Below are 22,100 nucleotides of genomic sequence, written 5' to 3'. Positions count from 1 at the left end.
ATGTGCAAACTTGTAGCATAGTCTGATTTTTGAAATGGACAGTATGTGTTAACATGGTTTTTACATTTGACATTTTTTCTGATCAAAAAAAAAATTAATAAAAAACAGTGAATTGTGTCATTTCATCAGTCATCATTTTTCTGAATCTTCCTTAATAAAAGTTCATGATTCTGTTTGCATTATATGATGTTTTCCCCACATTCTTTTGTGGTAATGATAACGTCTAATGATTTCATCTTAAATACATTCCCCAGTGCCTTCAGTGGCAGCACACTGCTCCTGTTGTGTGCTATGTGCTAATGCTAATGCTAGGGCTGTGTGTGGGAAAAGGCAGAGACCGAATTTCCCTACAAAAACAATTTTAAAAAATGTGTGTGTGTACTTCTGTACTAATACATCTGGTATGTTCTGGCATCTTCCCTCCCTGGTGCCACAGATCTGGGTAAGTAATAGAAAATGGATGGGTGGGTGTATAGTTATCTTGCATGCCTGGCATACATGGTGCATTATTTTTTGGGTTTTTCTCTCTCTCTCAGCCTTAAAACTAGAATCTTGATGTTGCAGATTGGATGACAGCTTCCAAAACATCTGCCTGAAAGAAAAGATCCACACAGAGTAGTTTTCATTGAGCAGTTTGCTGTCATATCTCAACTTTGAATAGCAGTACAGGGTGGGGAAGCAAAATTTACAATATTTTGAGGCAGGGATTGAAAGACAGTGTATGACCAATTAGTTTATTGAAAGTCATGAGAATTTATTTGCCACAAGAAAATGGACATAATAGAAAATGTTTTTATTCTATGTGTCCTCCTTCTTTCTCAATTACTGCCTTCACACGCTTCCTGAAACTTGTGCAAGTGTTCCTCAAATATTCGGGTGACAACTTCTCCCATTCTTCTTTAATAGTATCTTCCAGACTTTCTCGTAATAGTTTTGCTCATAGTCATTCTCTTCTTTCCATTATAAACAGTCTTTATGGACACTCCAACTATTTTTGAAATCTCCTTTGGTGTGACGAGTGCATTCAGCGAATCACACACTCTTTGACGTTTGCTTTCCTGATTACTCATATGGGCAAAAGTTTGTGAAAAGGTATGGATAATAGTGTTAGGTATGATTATGACATCAATATATGTTTGGTTTCAAAACAATTGACGTAGTGCCTGCTGAGAAAAAACAACTAAATGTTCATTGTAAATTTTGCTTCCCCACCCTGTATATTATCCAAGATGATGTTATAGCAGTACATATACATATATACTTATACAAATACATATGTATGGAAGTATATATACAGCTCTGGGAAAAAAAATTGAGACCATTCCAAAAGCAGGCCTGAGCCACACTGGAAACTTCTGGAGTTCTTGCTTGCTTTCTGTCTTCCTCAAGGGGGCGACAAAGACCACAAAGGGTGCATGAGGCTTTTCGTTGTGAATGTAGAAAAAAACGTCGTTGTATCTCAGGATACCACACCAGATAATTAAAAAACCTGCACGTCCCTTTGTGACCTACACTATTAACCCTTTCATGCATATTGGTCACTACAGTGGACATGTATTCTACAGCTGTTCTCTTGTACATTCATGGGTTTTTGTTTTTTTTAGCTGCATTTCAGCCAACACATTAGACACTTGTGCATCATCCCATACACTGTAATTCATAGCATTACTGTAGCTTTACGTTCTTGATAAACCTGATCTACACTAACATGTTTGAGTGTAAATCAATTGCTAGTTGTTATTAGACTGTAATTAACAGTTGTCTTAAACGAAAAGGGTTTCTTTTTGCATATTATATCCATGAAGGGAGTAATAACTAGTATTATATGATAAAATGTGGGAAAACATCAGATTAGCTGCATTAAAAATGTTTTTATTTCATAGTTTTCACACAGTATATCACTTTCTGATGATGGGTTTTAAATACATGTTTCTTTGCTTCATAAAATTAAACACATGGTGTCCAGCTGAGTGGACATTTTTGTAACTCCATGAAAAATAGGATCATAAAAAAAAAATTCAGTTGCGTTGTTGTTTTCATGTCTAAAGAGGAAATTTTTTTTCTGTCTAGTTTTGGTTGTTGGGAGTCTGAGGTTTGTTTCCTGTGTTGAAAAACTTTGTCTTCAACTGAACAAATATTGTATATTTTCCTTCACACCAGAAAAATCAATAAATATGTTTAATTTAAAAAGAGGAATTAAAAACACTCACGAGAAAAATCTCAACTAAGGTTGTCATAATTTATGCATGAAAGGGTTAATCAGATTCAGTTCACTTAAAATGTTTCTGCATTGTTCAAACATTCAGAAAACCAAAATTTATGAATGAGATGTGTAAAAGTACTGATGACTTATCAGGATCAAAGAGCAAGTATATCTCAAGATTTACCATAACTTTGGTTTAGTGAAGGGCAGGATGGGATGACACAATCTGTCATTTGTGGTGAGACACTGGTTAAAGGCTAAAGGCAATCAACACCAACTAAACAGGAGGAGACAGTTGGTTGTGTTGTAGGTTAGGTTAGGTTAGGTTAGGTTAGGTTAGGTTAGGTTAGGCTAGGTTAGGTTAGGCTAGGTTAGGCTAGGCTAGGCTAGGTTAGGTTAGGTAAGGTTAGGTAGGGTCAGGTCAGGTTAGGTGAGGTTAGGTTAGGTTAGGTTAGGTTAGGCTAGGATAGGTTAGGTTAAACTAGGTCAGGTCAAGTCAGGTTAGGTTAGGTTAGATTAGATTAGATTAGGTTATTTTATCTTAGGCTAGGTTATTACTGATGTGAATGACTGAATTACAGTTTCACTTTCAGTATATTGTGGGATAAAATTAAATTTTACTCACATACATGTACCTTCAAATGGTAAAACCATGGTCTCTTTTTTCCAGAGGTATAAACATTCCAAGCTGTGCAATATAATGACCTATATAATGTTCTATGCAGAGTATATTTGTCTTTTACCTGGCTGCCCTTTCCTATCCTCATGTTCTTCAGCAGATAGACGGTCACTTGTCCAACGCTGTCTCCAACCACGAGACAGTCCGTGTGGGAGGCGAACAGCAGGCACTTCATGTTCACAGGAGGGACAGCAGACTCCACAATGAGTGGGTCCATACTGACAGAACCGACAGGATTACTGTCATTTCAGGTTTCACAGCAGAAAAACATTACTCAGTGTCTTCTCTTGTCGACTCACATGCTGGACTTCAGGTCCCAGATCTCCAGCTGACCCACATTAACAACTCCAAACACCGTAGCCCACTTCGGGGACCATTTGATGTCGCACACAGCCTTCTGGGTGGAGGTGAAACCTAAAACAGGGGCAAACTGGTCCTGTTTCCACAGCTGGATGGTCCAGTCAGAAGAGCAGCTCAGGAACAAACTGGGGCTGAGTGGACACCAGGCGATACAGCTCACAGGACACTGACAAAGAAAAATGGGACTATTAATACTGACACCAACACATTTATTCATATTTATCAAGACAACGTCACAAAGTGCTTCACTTAACAATTTAATTTTAATTCCACTTTTATTGAGCATTAGAACTACTACTTTGACTTGATTTTCTCTGGACATTCTACTTGTGATTACAACTGTTCTCCAAATAATGTATTAATTGCTTACTTTACTTTTGTTTAGTTGTATTTAATTTAATTTCTGCCAGTATTATTATGATATACAGATACAAGAGGACTGGTGTGATGAGGTTGTAGAGGGACAAAACCAACAACTCGGCTCAGTAGATGGAAATTAATGTAAAAAAAAAAAAAAACAGAAACAGAACTAGGAAAAAGTTCATGTTTCTTTGAACTGTGGTTATAATAAACAGGAGATGGTATGTCCTGTCATCCACCTTGTACAGTAATTCTATAAAGTACATGTTTATTCATAATGACTTACAAAGTGCTTCTTGTAAGTCTCCATGAACTGCTGACTGTTGGAACAGGAGCACTTGTGGATCAGACCCTCCCATGTCCCCACCAGATAGATGTTGGAGTCCTAAAGGAACAGACAGAAACAGGAAGACAAATATAATGAACCTAAAATGTACATTCCCCTCAAACAATCTACTATATAGATACTTTTCTACTTTATAGACATACTTTTAGCCAAAGGAAGAGGCTAAGATTAAATCATTTTGTTGATACTTTGAAATGTAGAAATGCAAAAAACAAACGTACTGTTGGGTGGAAGTCAAAACAAAGGCCAGGAGTCAGAGCTGACACAACACTTTCTGTCTTCTTCTCTGTTTTATTTCCTGCTGCTTTCAGCTTACCGTCATGAATCCTCTTGAGCTTCATCACATCTACAGGTAAACATGCACACTGTTTAGATGTGAATAATAAATACAATAATAACAGAATGAGCAGTTCCATCTTTATTTTAAGATGTTTGAACTTGTCAGTGCATCAAGGTTATTATCGTTAACGAAAACTAACAAAATGACAAAAACTAGAATTGTAAAAACATTTTCATGAACTGAAATAAATAAAAACTATAATTAAAAGAAAAAAACAATAACTAACTGAAACTGTATTGTGTGTTTACAAAACTAGCTAAAACATATAAAAATTGTAGAGAAAATTCCCTTCAATTTATTTCGCTCGAGGAATTTTAGCTGCTGGCACCATATGATATTTAACGGTCCGTCACTTCTTGTCACTTGTCGTTTAGAGTCATCTTTTTGTCCCTACTCCAGCTGGAAACATGGAGGCTAAAGTTGGGAGAAAGCAGCAGAGTCCTGTCTGGGATTTATTTGAATTCGATGGCAAAAGATAAAAGACATTAAAAAAAACTAAAACTAAACTAAAACTAAGCATTTAGAAAATAATGGAAACTAATAAAAACTAGCAAACCTGCTCTAAAAACCAACTAAAATTAACTGAATTAGAGAAAAAAAGTCAAGACTAAATAAAACTAAACTATAATGAAAAATCCAAAACTATTAGAACCTTGCAGTGCATTTCCAGTGTTCCATTATCAGTGTGATCGTTAGTCTAAATTCAAAGAAGCATTCTTACAAGATCCAGATTATGTACAGTCGACTGTATAATATCATAGTCAATCCTGTTGACATACTTTTCTTTGTCAAATAAAATGTAACCTGTCTACTGTCTACACACTTCAGAAATGAACTTCCCCATGCCCATAATTAACCTTGGCCAGCCTATTTCTATAGCAGGGGAAACTGGAGGACCCAGGAGAAACCTGTCCAGCACAGGGCAAATATACAGGGGTTGGACAAAATAATGGAAACACCTAACATCGTGGCGTCATAGAAGGTGTTTCCATTATTTTGTCCAACCCCTGTACAACCTCCACACAGAAATACCCTGGTCCTGTTGGGAATCTATACTTGGAACCTTTTTGCTTTGAGGTGACAGTGAGGTTGACCATTGTGCCACCATGCCACCAAAATTCAGCAACCTAAGATTTGGCAAGATTACAGCTGACATACAGTAAGAGGTAAACAAGTAGTGCCAGGCACAACAAACCCCACCCCTCACACATATTGTAGCTTATTTTGGCATCGATCCAGCTGATGTCATCATGGCTATGCATGTGCTGATGTCAGCATATCAATTGCCTCTATGTATGTGCCAAGTTTGAAGTAAATTGAAACAAAATTGATGTTTTTATAGACATTAGAAATTTCACCCATTATAAGTAAAGGGGAGAAGAAAAAAGACATTTAAAAAAATTCATAAAAAATTGAAACTTTGACATATCTCTCCCAAAATGTAACAACATCTATTCTGCATCACTGGCAATCTATAAACCCAGTTTGGTATGAATTCAACCAATAGTTTTGCTGCTCCAGACATTTGAAATTTTGCCCATTATGAGTGAATGGGGGAAAAAAAGATTTTAAAAATTCATACAAAATTTTAACTTTGACCTACTTTTCCCAAAATGTAATGAGATCTATTCTGGGTCACTGGCAATCTATAAATCCAATTTAGTATGAATTCAACCAATAGTTTTGCTGCTAGAGTGTTAACAAACAAACAAACAAACTAGAAGCACTCGGAGAGCGCAGACCTCCGCCAAGGCTGATCAGTGGGCCCCCCCCACCCCCGATCACCCCCAAAAGTTAATCATTTCTTCCTTATCCCATTTCCAACAAACCCTGAAAATTTCATCAAAATCTGTCCATAACTTTTTGAGTTACGTTGCACACTAACGGACAGACAAACAGACAAACAAACCCTGGCAAAAACATAACCTCCTTGGCGGAGGTAACAAACCGAACCAAAAACAATACCCCTTGACTCCCCTTTGGGGGGCGGGGTAATAATCTAACTCAAAGGCGTCAAACATGCGGCCCAGGGGCCAAAACTGGCCCACCAAAGGTTCCAATCCAGCCCACAGGATAAATTAGCAAAGTGCAAGTTAGGGCATCAAACTCAAAAATAATATCATAATAACCTATAAATAATGACAACACCATTTTTTTCTCTTTGATTTAGTGCAAAAAACATTAAATTATGAAAATATTTACATTAAGAAACTACCCTTTAACAATAAAATGTGAATAACCTGAAATGTCTGAAGAAAATTAAGTGCAATTTTAACTATTTTCTGCCTGTTACTAAATGTTTTGTGCCTTTGTAGATCTGATCTGTAATGCACATGTATAAATGATAAGTCGAGGCATAATATTGGTAAAACTGCACTTATATTTCTTAACAAATTTCATTTTTTTCAGGTTATTCACATCCTTTTTGTTTGAATAGTTTGTAAATGTAAATATTGGCATAATTGAATGTTATTTTTTGCACTAAACAATTTGAAGTTGTCATTATTTATTGGTTATTATGCTATTATTTTACTGGTCCGGCCCACTTCAGATAAAATTGGACTTAATGTGGCCCCCGGAAGAAAATGAGTTTGACACCCCTGATCTAACTGATGACTTGACTTGGTTTGATGTAGCATTCACTGTTGAAGATCTCCTTGAAGAAGATTAGTAAAGCCATCATCAGTTGCTGTACTGTACCTGTGCAGTCCAGGCCAGTGTCAGACACAAACCATTTGCTGACTCTTCCATCTGCAGCCACAGAGTAAAGGCTCTCCACTTTATCCTCTCCTGTTAAACTCAACTCTTCAAGAGTCCACTTCAGCTGCCAAACTGGGTCCATGTGCTTGTTTGGACACTCACTGCACAAATATATATAAAAAACTAATGGAGTCAGATTAGTACATGCTTTATTATCCGTGTGCCATGTATAGGCTACAGTCCTCACCTGCTGTTGATGACATCGGTTTGATTATTTTGACTCTGCACATTGTAGATAGCTATGGTGCCGTTGTGCATCCCCACAGCCAGATGACTGGGGTTGTTTGTGGAGAAATCCAGAGTAGTCACAGCGCTGTCACAGTGGAAGAATCGCTCAGGCCACTAAACAAATGGGACAATACTAAGAACTGACAGTTACCATACTCACAGATAAGACTGCACACTGGAGACTTAACTAGAGACACACTCGGAGACAGTGGAGGAAGTATTAGATTCAGTAAGAGCACTAATACGACAATGAAAATGGACAAAATGTACTTTAAAGTATAGTGGGTTGGTCCCTTCTTTGGAGTATCGCAATAAATATGAGATGCAGCAGATTAGATTTAGAACTATATTTGAGTACAGTAATTAACTAAATCAACTCTGTTTTTTAAAACCTACAAGACTAAGATGAATAATGCTGATGTTAAGTGGAAGTGAAAACATAGAGTCTTACTGTGGGATTTTTGAGGGACCAGCAGCAGACGAGTCCAGGTTTTTGATCACTGGACTCCGAGTCTCCGTAACCCACTGCCAGGAGGTCCTAAAAGAATAACACAGACAGATCACAGCATGACTAAAAAACATGGCACATACAGATTTACAGTAAAAATGGAAGCAAATTTCAAGTGTAATTTCTCACACATTTTTAACTTCCCCACGTATGCGATTAGACAAAAACCTGCGTGGTTCAGTAAATTTTCTACAGCCTGAAAATATTCTCTCTCCTCCTCTTTCTCCCTGACCTTTTCTCTCCTAATTTTCTCTTCTATTTACACCCCAGTGAATTCATGTTACTGACTTGACTTCTTCCCTGGAGTCTCTGTGCTTTATCGCCTCACAGGTTTTCTCAGGATCATCTCTAGACCTGCTGCTGTGGTCCTACCTCTCTGCTGCTTTCATCATCATCACTCACTTATCCATATAGTTATGATAGTGTTTATTATATAGTTCCATAGATGTTCTAGTTCAGTTATCTGTGTATCAACTGCATCCATGTGTCTCCCCTTACTTCTCCCCTTCTCCCTCTCTCCCCCAGTCTGTCCCTATCTCTATCGCTCTCTTTTCTCCTCCTTTACTCTCTTTCTTTAATCCCAAGGCAGTCGTCCATCCTCCAGGAGTCTGGGTCTGCTCCAGGTTTCTGCTGTTAAAGGTAGTTTTTCCTTCCACTGTCACCACTCACTAGTGTTTGTTCCTGGAGGATTCTGTTGGGTTTCTGTAAATAGGCTTCGAGTCTGGTTTTGACCAACTCTATATGTAAAGTGTCATGAGATAACTTTTGTTATGACTTGGCGCTATATAAATAAAATTTGATTTGATTTGATTTCAAATACAGGGAAGGAGATATGGAAGTCCTGTGTCGTCTCAGACAATAATTAAGTAATTCAAAAATACCTACAGATATACTGATAATCATTTTTTCATACTAGCCCTTCTTCAAATGGCAGTGTCTTGCATCTGTAGGAGCAGTGTTGTTTTTACCGGGTTCTTCTTGTTCCAGGTCATGCTGCTGACACTGCGTCCTCTGCTTAGTTCACAGCTGAAAGTCCACAGATACTCCAGAGCTGGAGAGTTTTCTGAACCTTCAGTTTTCTGCTCCACAGCCTCAGAATTCAGCGAACGATCAGGGTCTAAAAGAGCCACAACATTCATCATATACACATTTACCCTTTTAGAACATCCTCTGGACGATTGTGTATTGATACTTCTGTGGGATCTCGTACTGTCTAACACCAGTAGCTGTCGGTACGCAGCCAGCTTTGGTTGGAAAACATTTCCCACAATGCTCCTCTCCGTTGCTAATAGGTTCTGCTGGAATCTCTCTGACAGCATGATCAACTGGAGGTCTGCCTCTGCATTTAAACTGTTGCCAAACGCCTCCACATCTTTCATTGAGCTAGTCACACTTCCTGAAAACCAACAGTAAAGGCCCATCACTGCAGGAGTTTGATGGTGTAATTGATGTCATGTCTATTTTATTCATGAGTCATTAAAGCAACTCAAACTATCTGTGTTTATTTCAGTGCCTGTTAAAGTTAGTGTATGTACAGAATTTGCTCTGGTCTTATATTACCTGTGCTGGTTGTGCTGCCCATTGAGACACTCTTCTCTGCAGCTCTGCTGGAGTCCACAGCTGCCTCAGGAATGTCAGCCTTCTTGGTTTCAGAGTCGGACACTGATTCATCAGGTTCAGGCCCAGATACGGTGTCATACATTTCCCAGGTGCTAACAAATGTACCTGCAGACACAAAGTACAGACAGTATGTGAATGGAGCATTTTTAGTTTAGGTTTAATTTTTAAATTGATTTAATCAAACCATGGATTAGAACTGTCCGAGCTCTGGACATCTGCAGTACCTACATTTTTTTCTGGCTCTAATAATAATGATTATTACAGGTTGACTATGGACTTTTAAAAACCTGATAAAACAACAATAGCTGGGAAAACAAAAACACAGATTAATCGGATAATATCATCCCTGTTTCTCCATAAAAGACAATGGCTGCTAAAATGTTTCCTGTTGTAGATGTACACATAAGTGAAATAATAAATACAAAATGAATAAATCTGAATCACTGATACAAAAAACCTGTCATAATTAATAAACTAATACATATATGTGGAATAAACATGAAACTAATCATAAAAATGCATATTTTGAGTTATTATTTTCCCCATCGGTATTTTCAGTTTATTAACCCCTGATCATAGCCTCTAGTTTATTGTTTATAAATCCTATGTTGTGATAAATCTGCCTATATCATTATCTCTGTTGATCAGGATTATAATTTACAATCATCCACTGATTATGACACAAATTTAGTGAACCTAACCTGCGTCCACCATGACGATACTGTCGCTCTGGACCTGTTTGTGTTTTAGTGCATCGTTCAGAGTCTGTATCGATCGATCCACATACTTCTCATTTCCCACCATGTTCTTGCAAATCTCAGCATATTGTTTGTTTCTCTCCCTATAAAAAAAGAAAGGGCAACAACATGTTTTAGTAGATGTAATTCCACACAGTCATCACAGTTTTATGTGTTTTGGCTATTTGCATCTTTCCTAAAGGGGAAAAAATCCACACTATGGTCAAAACTTTAAAACTTTACTCACGTAATGGTGTCTGCATTATCGGCTTCAACGGACACAGAGGTACTGGGGATGTCCAGTAGTGAAATACAGTCTGTCTCTGAGAGATAAATATCTATAACCGCATTCAACATGTTTTCTGTCACCTGTTCTTTCACTGCGACTCTTTTCCCCTGCACATCTGATGGGAAACAGCAAGACATAAATAATCTTAAATACTAAAAATGTAGGCAACAGCTGTAGAAGAAGACAATTTACAATGTCCACACATGCAATATTTATTGAAAAAAGAAAATAAACAGTGTATAAAACTGTTCACAATCACCTTGACTTTAGGTGAAATGAAACACAAGAGATTGCTATTCCCCTTTCTGTGCAAATTTCTAAATGATGTCAGATTTAAGATTTCAGATTTGCAATATTAAATAGATATTAGAGCTTCCCTTAAACATGATTTTGTGACATATTTTGTATCACAATAACATGTACTACTATTACCATTGAAATAAACAGCTTTCTCTAAGTCTCTGTGGTGCTGAAAGACCCACAACTACTACCAACTACTTTTCATCTGTTCAATTATTCATATTTCTCTAAATACAAATAATAATACAATACAAAAAAATAATAATACAACATACAAGCTAAAACAAACTCTACGTAAATGTGTATCTGTTATTTCTGTTGTGCGACAGACTGAGCTAAAAAAAATATAAATAAATAATTCAATCAAATATGCAACAAAAAAATAAATGCGTTATGAACCTGGGAGGTTGACGGGCATGTCCCGTTTGGGAAACGTATCCTCCATCTCCTCATTGATTGACTCGATTGTGGACTGGCTGGAGAATCTGCTGCTGCCCAGAACTGACCTGGAAATATGTTCAAATAGGGTTCAGAGATATGGATATACAGTATATCACAATAATCATGTCAGCTGACAATGATAATTATCACAACACATGTCAAAAAATTATTTCTTTAGAGGTGAAAGACTTATTTTTTGGTCTGAGTGAAAATTGAAGAAACCTGACAGTTAAATTATTAATAAAAGATGTAAATGAGACAAAAACAAAAGAAAATTAAAGCTGCAAGCAGCATTGGGCGGGACCTCGCACCGGGCGATCCGCCTCCCCCGCGATCTGCCTCCCATGACCGTCCACACCTCAGCTCCACTCACACCTCAGCTCCACTCACACCTCTCCGTCCCCATACCAGTTCCTACCCTTTAGTGTCTGTCCTCCTTACATCTGTACAGAACACCAGCGACCCTCTGCTGAAACCACCATCACCTTTAAATGAGACTTTGATTTTGGAAACCCTACTGTGTGTATGTGCATTTGTTTAGTATGTGAGAGAAAGAATCCGTTTGAAAAATGAATTGAAATTGTATGAATAAGTGAGTATAAAAGTGATGATTTCTCACATTTAAGGCTTTTATTTTGGAAAAACCCTTTTGTGTGAGCATGTGTGTCTGTGAGAAAGAGTACTTTTGAATGAAGAAACATTGTACAAACAGTTGAGCGTTTGGTCATAAAAATGAAAAGAACTTATGTAATAGTCAATATGTATTATTTTTAATAGGGGTTTTATTTTGAAAAAATGTACTCCGTGTAATTTGTAATGTGTGCAAAACGTCCAATATTCACAATATAATGCAGCAAAACCTGTTTTAAAATTAAAAAAATAAATAAAAAATGTTGGATAGTCTGGGACTTGAACCAGGGTCCTTCTGCTCAATAGACAGCAACATGAACCACTGCACTATAGACAGACACTTGTGACTGTGCACCAGGAAGAGTTTTATAGGGACTTTGTCATTGTGAAAAGTGAAAGTAAACATAGTCTTCAAAAAATTGCGATAATTCCATAACCGTAGGTCGGATCTGAAAAATTCTTTCGGTGTTGGATTCTGCAGACTTGTGGGAATTTAATGATATCTATAACTTTTGTGTCAAAAGCCTGAAATGAACAAGCAGTAATTGCAGAAACGTGGAGTAACTTTCAAAGGCAGATTGCCAACTTCCTGTTGGAGTTAGCTCATGAGTGTCAGTGTATGATTTGTCGGCTCAATCAGACCAACATTTTGGCATTTGTTTCATGTTTCTGTGACATTCCCACTGGCCGCTAGAGCAGATTTTGTGTGTTTTTCAGTACATAGGTGGCGCTACAGAGTCCATTTTGGCACCCAAGGGGTTAATTTTGATATTGTATGAAAGTGTTCAGCAGCCATGACATACATGGCAAATTTGGTGAGTTTTGGAGCATGTTAAGGGGGTCAAATGGCAGTCTAAAATGGAAAAAGTATGAAAATAAACAAATTGTTATAAATCAATAACCGTACGTCGTATCTCAAAAATTTTTGCATGTGAGTGTTGCGCTGAGTCCCATGAACGTGTAGATATTCACATGTGGGGAAAAAATCCAAAGTGAAAAATGAGTTCCAAACATCGCAACTTTGCGGGCTTCTAAAAAAAAAACTAAGGCAGTTATGGAAAAAGTGCGAAGTAACTTTTTTGAGGAGGGTTCACTCTATCTTTTGGTGCTATTTAGAAGTCAATACGACAAATGGTGTCATCGGAGTTAGTTTTAAAAATGTTATTTTGAAAGGCATATTGCGAACTTCCTGTTGGAGGTAGCTCATAGGTGTCAGCATGTGATTTGTTGGGCTTGATTGAACGAACATTTTGGCATTTGTTTCGTGTGTCTATGACATTCCTACTGGAAGTTTGCAATTTGAGCATTTTAGTTTGAAAGGCAAATTCTGAACTTCCTGTTGGAGTTAGGTCATGAGTGTCAGCGCGTGATTTGTCGGGCTCGATGAGATGAAAATTTTGGCGTTGGTTTCATGTTTCTACGACATTCCTACTGGGCGCTAGGGCCGAGTTTGTGTATGTAGGGGGCGCTAGAGAGGTCATTTTGGCACCTATGGGGTTAATTTTTTCATTGTATCAAATTTTTCGCCAGATCTGATGTGTGTGCCAAATTTGGTGAGTTTTTGAGCATGTTTAGGGGGTCAAAATCCAGTTCAAAGTGGCGTCGGGAAAATAATAATATCTAAGCAAACGAATAACAATAGGGCCTTGCTTGCAGGCAAGGCCTCTCACTGTGTGAGAGGGCCTTACCTTTTGGCTCGGTCCCTAAATATTGTCCTCAACAATATTTAACACTAAAAACAAAACACAGCCAGAAGATGGAAATTACTAATCTAGGGTAACAATAATTATTCCAATAATGATATCAGTTAATCTCTGAGAAAAATTAACATATATATATATATATATATATATACACACACTGTTAAAAAATGACATTGTCATATGATATAAAATTATATGAGTATGAGAGCATTTTTAGTCCAGCTGTAGACATCACCATCAGACTAAACAAATATTAAAATGGTAATGAAACAGGTTTTCATAAAGTAAAACACCAGAGTTGCTAAACTTCTGTTCAGATGTACTTTATTATTTGGGATCCACACTCACTTCACCATCTTGTAAATGAAGACACTGTCTGTACTGAGTTACCTGGAGAAGGGCATACTAAAGCTGGCTGAAGTTATGGTCTGGTCAGACGTTGATCCACCGGATATTTCATCCAAAAAAAACCTGCTGGCTTTGGCCTGAACTGACCCTGGATCAGCCTGATACAAAGGCTGGGGAGTGACGTCATTGTCCTCTTCATCAAACACCTGGGAAGGAGAAAACAGTCAGTGAGCAATGACGAGCTACAGCTATGTAAAAGAGTTATTCAGATTGTTCACCTCAGTAAAATACCACACTGTGAAAATACATTAGTACAGATAAAAGCTCTGATTTCAAACCTTACACAAGTAAAATTATGTATTAACAGCAAAATGGACTTAAAATATGAAACTAGTCAGTGTAGAGTTAAACGGTTATAATGTCAGTGTTTTATTATTGTGAAAGGCTAAGTACAAAGGCTGAACCCAAAAGCAAGACCACAAGTAAATAAGGTTTAGTGTTTTTATTAAACACTTTCACAGAGAACAAGGTACAACACAGAGATAATATAATTTCTGTGGAGCCTCTGGTTCCGGGGATAAACGTCTGGGCTGCGGATGGATACGGCAGACGACCAGCTTGGCCGAGCCGGGAAAACCCCAACGGAATCCCCACTAGGGACAGACAGAGGGTGGTCAAAAAACAAGCCAGGTCATACACGGAAAGACAGTTTAACAAGCAACAGTACATGGGGGACAGGCTGACTCACGGTAGTAATACAGGCGAAGGTCGAAGCACAGGTGATCGTTGGAGGCTGAGGTATAAAAGGGAGAAGGCAGATACAGAGTCGGGAAAACGAACCAGGTCGGGAACAGGCAGGCAGGATAGGAACAGGCTGAATCGGTGGTCGAGGGACGAAAACAGGTCAAACACGGCAGACAAACGAACAGGATCCAAGAAATGCTGGTTAGTGAACACAAACGAGTTGTAGAGCACAAACTGGCAACTGAACAGGGGAAGACTGAGGGTTTAAATACACAGGAGGGCGGGAAGACTATGAGACACAGGTGGAGATAATCAGGGAGGAGTCAGGTAATCAGGGAAAAGGTGAACATGATCAGGGAGAGGAAGTAAAGACAACAGACAAGACACATGAGGGAAACTTAACAAAATAAAACAGGAAACGACAAACAAAACAGAAAAGACAGACAAAGTCCAACAGCCGACATGACAATTATTATATATGATGTTTTCATATATTACTGTTGCATTAATATGTTTAGACTTTACAGCAGATGTTTAAGGTTGAGCTCTTTTTAAGTACTTTTATACTGCTGATAACTTTATCCTCTGTCCCCGCTTGTGTTGGAACCACATATCTTTAAAATGTCAACTTCTCATGAACTCAGAAAACTGGGCCTGTTTACAACTTTGTGATGATGAATTTTTCATAAAATATGGGGTTTTATTTAGTATAAGAACTTTCGCTCATGTAGTATATTATGTTCAAGGTATAATTACTTGAGTATTTCCAAGTACTTTTACGCCATGTTACAGTCGTGGAAAAAATTAATAGACCACCCCTTGTTTTCTTCAATTTCTGGTTCATTTTAATGCCTGACACAACTAAAGGTACATTTGTTTGGACAAATATAATGATAACAATAAAAATAGTTCATAAGAGTTTAATTTAAGAGCTGACATTTAGTCATTTTCCATGTTTTCTTGATAATAACCAAAATCACTTCAGTTCTTACATCAGTAGCTATGCCATTGTACTGACAAAAACAGTGCTTTTATTCATTCCATGTTTTCTTTTCTGTCTGTTTTAGTCACATGATACACACAGGAGTTAGGACTGGATTGCATAACCATTGTTTTTGAGGACTTTTGATGATCTAATCATTTTTTCCGTGACTGTACATGAGTTTAGTAGTTTTGCTGCTAGGTTTAAAATCCTTAGTGAAAATATGAGATTCATGATGTATGGTTTATTTATGTCTAATCTACTGCTGTGTTATTGCTTTACATTAGTGGCTCATGGGTCCTGGAGCCCACGGTACCATTATAGCATCAATAGCCACACACAGTTGTTGTGTGGCAAATGATGACCTTATAAAATATGAGGTAGGGTTATTACTAAACAGCCACCTGAAACCCAAAGCTTCTGCTGAGCCTTTGAGACATTCATCTTATCAATACATGTAAATAACTCAGGTAAAATGCAGTTTCTTTTCAACATCACCAGATAAGACCCATTTGGACGTTTAGCGGCTCCTTAATGAACATGAAAACAGTGGCAGTGGTTATATTTTGTTGAAAAAGTCACTTTTGATTGAGTTTTCCCTGAGTTTACATTCTCAGGCAATTTAACCCTTTCATGCACAGTGGCCACTCCAGTGGACAGTTCTTCTCCAGCTGTTTTCTTGTATATTCATGGGTTTTGTTGTTTTAGTTCCATACCAGCCAACACAGTGGACACTAATGCACCATCCCATAAACTGTAATTCATACCATTACTGTAACTTTGCTGTTCTTGATAAACCTGATCTGCACTAACATGTTTTAAATCAATTGTTAATTGCTATTAGACTGTAATTTACAGTTTTCTTAGACAAAAAAATATTTTTTATATATATTACCTCCGTGAAGTGAGTAATAACTAGTATTAGAGTATGATAAAAATGTAAGAAAACATCAGATTAGCTGCATTAAAAATGTTTTTATTTCATAGTTTTCACATAGTATATCACTTTCTGATATTGCGTTTTAACTACATGTTTCTTTGCTTCAAAAATTAAACACATGGTGTCCAGCTGAGTGGACATTTTTGTAACTCCATGGAAAATAGGTTCATTAAAAAATTTCAATCACATTGTTTTTTTCATGCCTAAAGAGGAATAAAAACACTCAGGAAAAAAAATCTTGGCTAAGGTTCTCATAATTCATGCAATATATTGTGTCAATATATTTTGTATTATATTACAATATATTGAAAAATACATAAGGAATTGCCACTTTCCATATATTGACACATATATGACAATATATTTACTTATATATGTAAATATATGTCATATATTTAGTAATACACTTCATAATGTATGTATGCATATATATGTATGTATGCATATATATGTATGTATGCATATATATATATATATATATATATATATATATATATATATATATATATATATTCTCTTGTGTATTACTAAATATATGTAATTATATATTTAGTAATACACTTCAAAAAATATGCATGTATATATATGTACATCTTTTTCATCCTATGTTGCCAAAATGACTAAGAAGGCATCTTTTACCAGTTAACACTTTTTTCATGTATATCACGATGCATATTTTCATGAAATTTGTTATTATGCATACCAAGTAATGTAAGTCTTGATAAATATCTGCTTTATGTAAACTTGTGTCAATGGACAGAAATTGAGTTTCAATAAAACTATATGTAAAAATATAGGGCAGTTTTTGTCTTCATTGTAATATATGTTTTATATGTATCTATATATGATTAAAGCATACATTGCAGTATATTGGAAAATATATCCACTACTTTCCCATATATGGAAATGTATTTTTTAACATAATGCATTATATTTTTCAATATATTGCCATATGTTTTTGTTTCATAACAAAAATATTGTTGGCTGATATGGAACTAAAACAACCAAACCCATGAATCTACAAGAGAACAGCTGCAGAAGAACTGTCCACTGCAGTGACCACTGTGCATGAAAGGGTTAAACTGAATTTGAATTTTACCCGAACAGCTTGTCTGGGTGTTTGGACGGTGCTTTTGTCCAGAACTTTGCTTCCAGCTCCCAGACTAAAACTCCTCCTGCTCGAAGAACCGAGGATGCTGGTTGTGTGTTTGGTGCTTTGGTTGAATCCATGAGAACCTGAGATATTTACGGCCCGAGAAGAACTACGGGTGAGAAACACAACAAACAACCATGTCATTATTAAAGAAAATAAAAAATAAAAAGTTGAATGGCTTATTCAAAATGTCAACTTACGGTCTCAGCACCAAAGTACGTTTCTTTTTTCTGTCATCTTTTCCTATTGCAGTAGACATATTTATAGTGTCGCTATCCGTGTTGGTTGTAGGTAACCATGGAAACGCACCACTTCTTCTTCTTGCCGCTTTTTCCTGGTTCTTCTTCTTCTTCTGTTCTATGCTGTACTATTGAAACATGCTGCCCTCTAGAGGCAAAGATGTTGAATTCCATGTTTTTATATTGTGAGCAAAATATCACATTGGGCCCCAACATTTCAATATGAAAGCAGTCTTGTATACTTTAATAATATATTTCGTAATGATAACATTTATATGCAAATAAAATATAGTTTGGTTTGTTGGATGGAGGTAAATTTCACATTGTCTGCATTTTTCTTTTCTCTCATATGCTTCTTCCTCATCATCTGTATTGCTGTTAGTAGCACAAAAGTCTCACCTCCACATGGTCCTGGATCTGAATGAATGAATGAATGAATGAATGAATGAAATCTTTTTTCGAACATGTAGACAGTGAAATCAAAACAAAAATCAACCAACAAAATATAAGTACTGGTACATAAATGATTGATAAGCAAACAAACAACAAAATAATTAAATAAATATTAATAGTAATGGCAAATAAATAAATAAATAAATAAAAATAAAAATAAAAATAAAAATAATAACAAAACTAAAACTAATGAAATTAAATTATACATGCTCGAAAAGGAGTAGGAAGAAGTAAAAACTTATATACTCCTATCCCCAATTTCTATTCCTTGTGATCATTATATAGCAATTATTATTTTGTATGAATATAATAATAATAATAATTACAACAGCAACAATAATACTAGTATAACAATATCACACATCCTTTTACCCATATACACTAATATGATAATACCTATTTACAACTTTTCCTACCAGATATTAATAAAAACTTAAAAAAAAAAAAAAAAAAAAAAAAAAAAGCAAAAACAAAACAAACAAAAAACAATCAAAAACACATATACATATATAAAATAAATACATGTAATATTCTATATTGTCCTATATAGTAATAATATATTCATATATCCATATTTAAACTAGATATTATCAGCACATATGTGTCAAAGCCCCACCGGATCTGTAGAATGCAAAGATATACTTGGTAATATATCCTTTAAACCACTTAAAATAGCATCATGATTAAAACTGACCAGGATCCAATGAGTAATATTGATTCACCTGTGGATCATTATGTGGAATATAAGAATACTGTATAATTATGAAATAAATAGTGTGTGCAATAATACCTTTGGGACTGGATTCTATTCTTTTCTGCCAAAAATAAACAAAAATAATGCAAGGAAACAAATGTGTATCAGTACCTTGTGAAGGAAACATTTTTTTTATTGTGATACGTTAATAATTTTCCTTAAAAACGCTGACAAATTATTTCCTGTTTTTTGGAGCCCCTGTCCGTCATGGGCTCTTAGAATCATCACTGTTTCATTCTTTTACGCTGCCCCTGTTCAGACCATGACTGAAGATATTTTATGATGGCTCAGTAGTTACGTAGAAAATGATTTTCAGACTCCAGACACCAAAAAATCTGAAAACAACCACTGATTTCACTTCTGTTTAATTTGATGAATACATATATTTGATTTTCACAAAGCATAGTAGTGTCATGTTTGGTACACATTTTCTTTTACTGTTTCCAATCCTAATGATGAATTTTTCATAGAATATTATCAAATGATTCTTTGTTTACTTTCTACTACATATTTTATTATGTTATTACTAAATGAAAATTGACAAAACCCTTAAAGGTTAAGCTTTACTACTATGCATTTGAAATTAAAACCTAATTAACCCTTTCATGCACAGTGGTCACTCCAGTGGACAGTTCTTCTCCAGCTGTTCTCTTGTATATTCATGGGTTTTGTTGTTTTAGTTTCATATCAGCCAACACAGTGGACACTCATGCACCATCCCATACACTGACATTCAGACCATTACTGTCACTTTGCTGCTCTTGATAAAACTGATCTGCACTAACATGTTTGAGTGTAAACCTCTTGTTTTTTGTTAGACACAAAGGTTTTTTTGCATATTATCTCCATTAAATGAGTAATAACTAGCATTAGAATATGTTAAAATGTGAGAAAATATCAGATTAGCTGTATTAAAAATGTTTTTATTTCATTGTTTTCATATCACTTTCTTATAGAAGAGGATTAGGGCCGCTGGAAAATAAAAAAGGTGTAATATATATTTTTTGTATTATTATTCTGAGAAATAAAGTCAGAATTCTGACTTTAATCTCAGAATTCTGACTTTTTTTTTTTTCTTCAGAATTCTGACTTTAATCTCAGAATTCTTTTTTCTCTGAATTCTGACTTTTTTCTCTGAATTTTGACTTTAATTTCAGACTTCTGACTTTTTTTCTTCTAATAATAATTAGAAATACATATTGGACCTTAATTTATTGTATTTTTTTCCAGTGACTCTAATTCTCTTCCGTACTTTCTGATATTGGATTTTAAACACACGTTTCTTTACTTCAGAAATTAAATGCATGGACATTTTTGTAACTCCATGAAAAAAGATCAATCACATTGTTTTTTTGTCATGCCTAAGGGGAATAAAAACACTCAAGAAAAAAATCTTGCCTAAAGGTTCTCATAAGTCATGCATGAAAGGGTTAATTCATTTCAGTTGGGTGGGTGTACAGTCAACTACATTGTTAATAAAGTCATATGTATCAACATTTCCCAGGAGATAAAAAAATGTGTCATTTCCACTAAGGTATTCATTCAAACTGTAAATTATTTAATAGTTTAATTTAGTTTGATTTACTCTTGATAGATAAAGTGTAACTGGGACTCAGTGTGTGATCATTGCACCTGGTCAAAGGTGATACTGGTGTGTATAAATGTGAATAAAAAGAGAAGTCCGTCTGAAAACAAAACGATTCTAACTATGTACTCAGCTGTTATCTAAGTGGTCTGCAGCTGTAGACACGCAGGACCTCATCTGTAAACAGACATAAACTCATCACTGCCCTTGATTTCGCTGATTACACTGATCACTCTGATAAATGGGTCTGATTATTGAAAGGATGGTCAGACACATCACACTGCAGCAGGTGTTTCTTCTGCCCACCTTTGGCCTTTGAACAGAGTTCAGAGCAGATCTGTCAAGGCTGAGAAGAAGAAAATGATACTAACACAGAACACGCTCTCCTTATCAGTGAAATTACCTTCATCTCTGCTCTGGAGATAAGGCTTGTATAAAAAAGGGTGAAATGGTTTCTGTTTGACTGCAGTGCTTTATATAAATTCTTTGTTAAACTCAGACAATCGACTGTTTGTTTGAGTTCAGCAGAAGGACCAGAAAGAAGATGGGGGACAGACAAGACGCTCAGCGAGGGGAACAGCAGAACAGGTATGTGAAAAAAAACAACTAAAAAACACTCAATATGACAGCTTCACCATAGACATGAACATTCTTTTATTTTGATAAGTTAATAATTTTCCTTAGAAAAGTTGGCTAATTATTTACTATGTTCAAGGTCCACTGTCAGTCATGGGCCTTAGAATCATCACTGCTTCGTTCTTTTACACTGCCCCTGTTCAGACCATGACTGAAGATATTTTATGATGGCTCAGTAGTTACGTAGAAAATTCTTTTCAGACTCCAGACACCAAAAAATCTGAAAACAACCACTGATTTCACTTCTGTTTAATTTGATGAATACATAAATTTGATTTTCACAAAGCATAGTAGTGTCATGTTTTATACATATTTTTTACTGTTTCCAATCCTAATGATGAATTTTTCATAGTGTCAAACATGCGACCCGGGGGCCAAATCCGGCCCACCAAAGGGTCCAGTCCAGTCCATGGGATTAATTTGTGAAATGTAAAAATTGCACTGAAGATATTAATCATTTTCGTTCAGGTTCCAAATACAGACCAATTTAATCTCCAGTGGGTTAGATCAGTAAAATACTATCATAATAACCTATAAATACTCACAACTCCAAATGTTTTTGTTGTAAATGTAAACATTTTCATGTCATTTTACTGTATTTACACTAAAACAAACTATCATTTCACAAAAAACACGAATAACCTGAACAAATATGAAAAATTTGAAATATTTGAAGTGTAAGTTAACCAAAATTCTGCCTCTTTATTAAATGTTTTGTGTGTTTGTTGATCCACTGTGATCTGTAAGGTGTAATTTACATGT

General features: G+C 35.9%; 1 protein-coding gene across 2 annotated transcripts; it reads right to left on the bottom strand.

The window, feature by feature from the left end:
• Window positions 1–173: 173 nt before the first annotated feature.
• LOC115436990 (WD repeat-containing protein 78-like) lies at window positions 174–17,983 on the bottom strand. 2 transcript variants are annotated; one of them, XM_030160033.1, is made up of 18 exons: window positions 17,872–17,983; window positions 17,618–17,780; window positions 13,895–14,058; window positions 11,130–11,236; window positions 10,389–10,545; window positions 10,106–10,245; window positions 9,345–9,509; window positions 8,995–9,180; window positions 8,753–8,901; window positions 7,728–7,814; window positions 7,236–7,390; window positions 6,989–7,149; window positions 4,170–4,294; window positions 3,889–3,987; window positions 3,182–3,408; window positions 2,947–3,100; window positions 546–592; window positions 174–438 (listed from the first exon to the last, which is right to left on the bottom strand). In XM_030160033.1, coding segments are annotated over exons 1-18 (2,346 nt in total). In that variant the 5' UTR covers window positions 17,931–17,983; the 3' UTR covers window positions 174–437. The 2 variants fall into 2 exon arrangements, with proteins under 2 accessions (XP_030015893.1, XP_030015892.1); XM_030160032.1 differs by lacking the exon at window positions 174–438 and having other exon boundaries at window positions 523–592.
• Window positions 17,984–22,100: the final 4,117 nt, after the last annotated feature.

Source organism: Sphaeramia orbicularis, chromosome 17, assembly GCF_902148855.1.
Source record: "Sphaeramia orbicularis chromosome 17, fSphaOr1.1, whole genome shotgun sequence".
Classification (NCBI taxonomy): Eukaryota; Metazoa; Chordata; class Actinopteri; order Kurtiformes; family Apogonidae; genus Sphaeramia; species Sphaeramia orbicularis.
This window is presented reverse-complemented; position numbering and strand designations above follow the sequence as displayed.

What these genes read in the sequence shown, in the direction of transcription:
- LOC115436990 (XM_030160033.1), bottom strand. Translation starts at nt 17,930, where the DNA reads ATGTCTACTGCAATAGGAAAAGATGACAGAAAAAAGAAACGTACTTTG. An exon ending in GGGCAGCACAACCAGCACAG is followed by an intron (nt 9,181 to 9,344) that starts GTAATATAAGAC and finishes GTTGGTTTTCAG; the next exon opens with GAAGTGTGACTAGCTCAATG. An exon ending in ACAGCTACTGGTGTTAGACA is followed by an intron (nt 8,902 to 8,994) that starts GTACGAGATCCC and finishes TGGCTCTTTTAG; the next exon opens with ACCCTGATCGTTCGCTGAAT.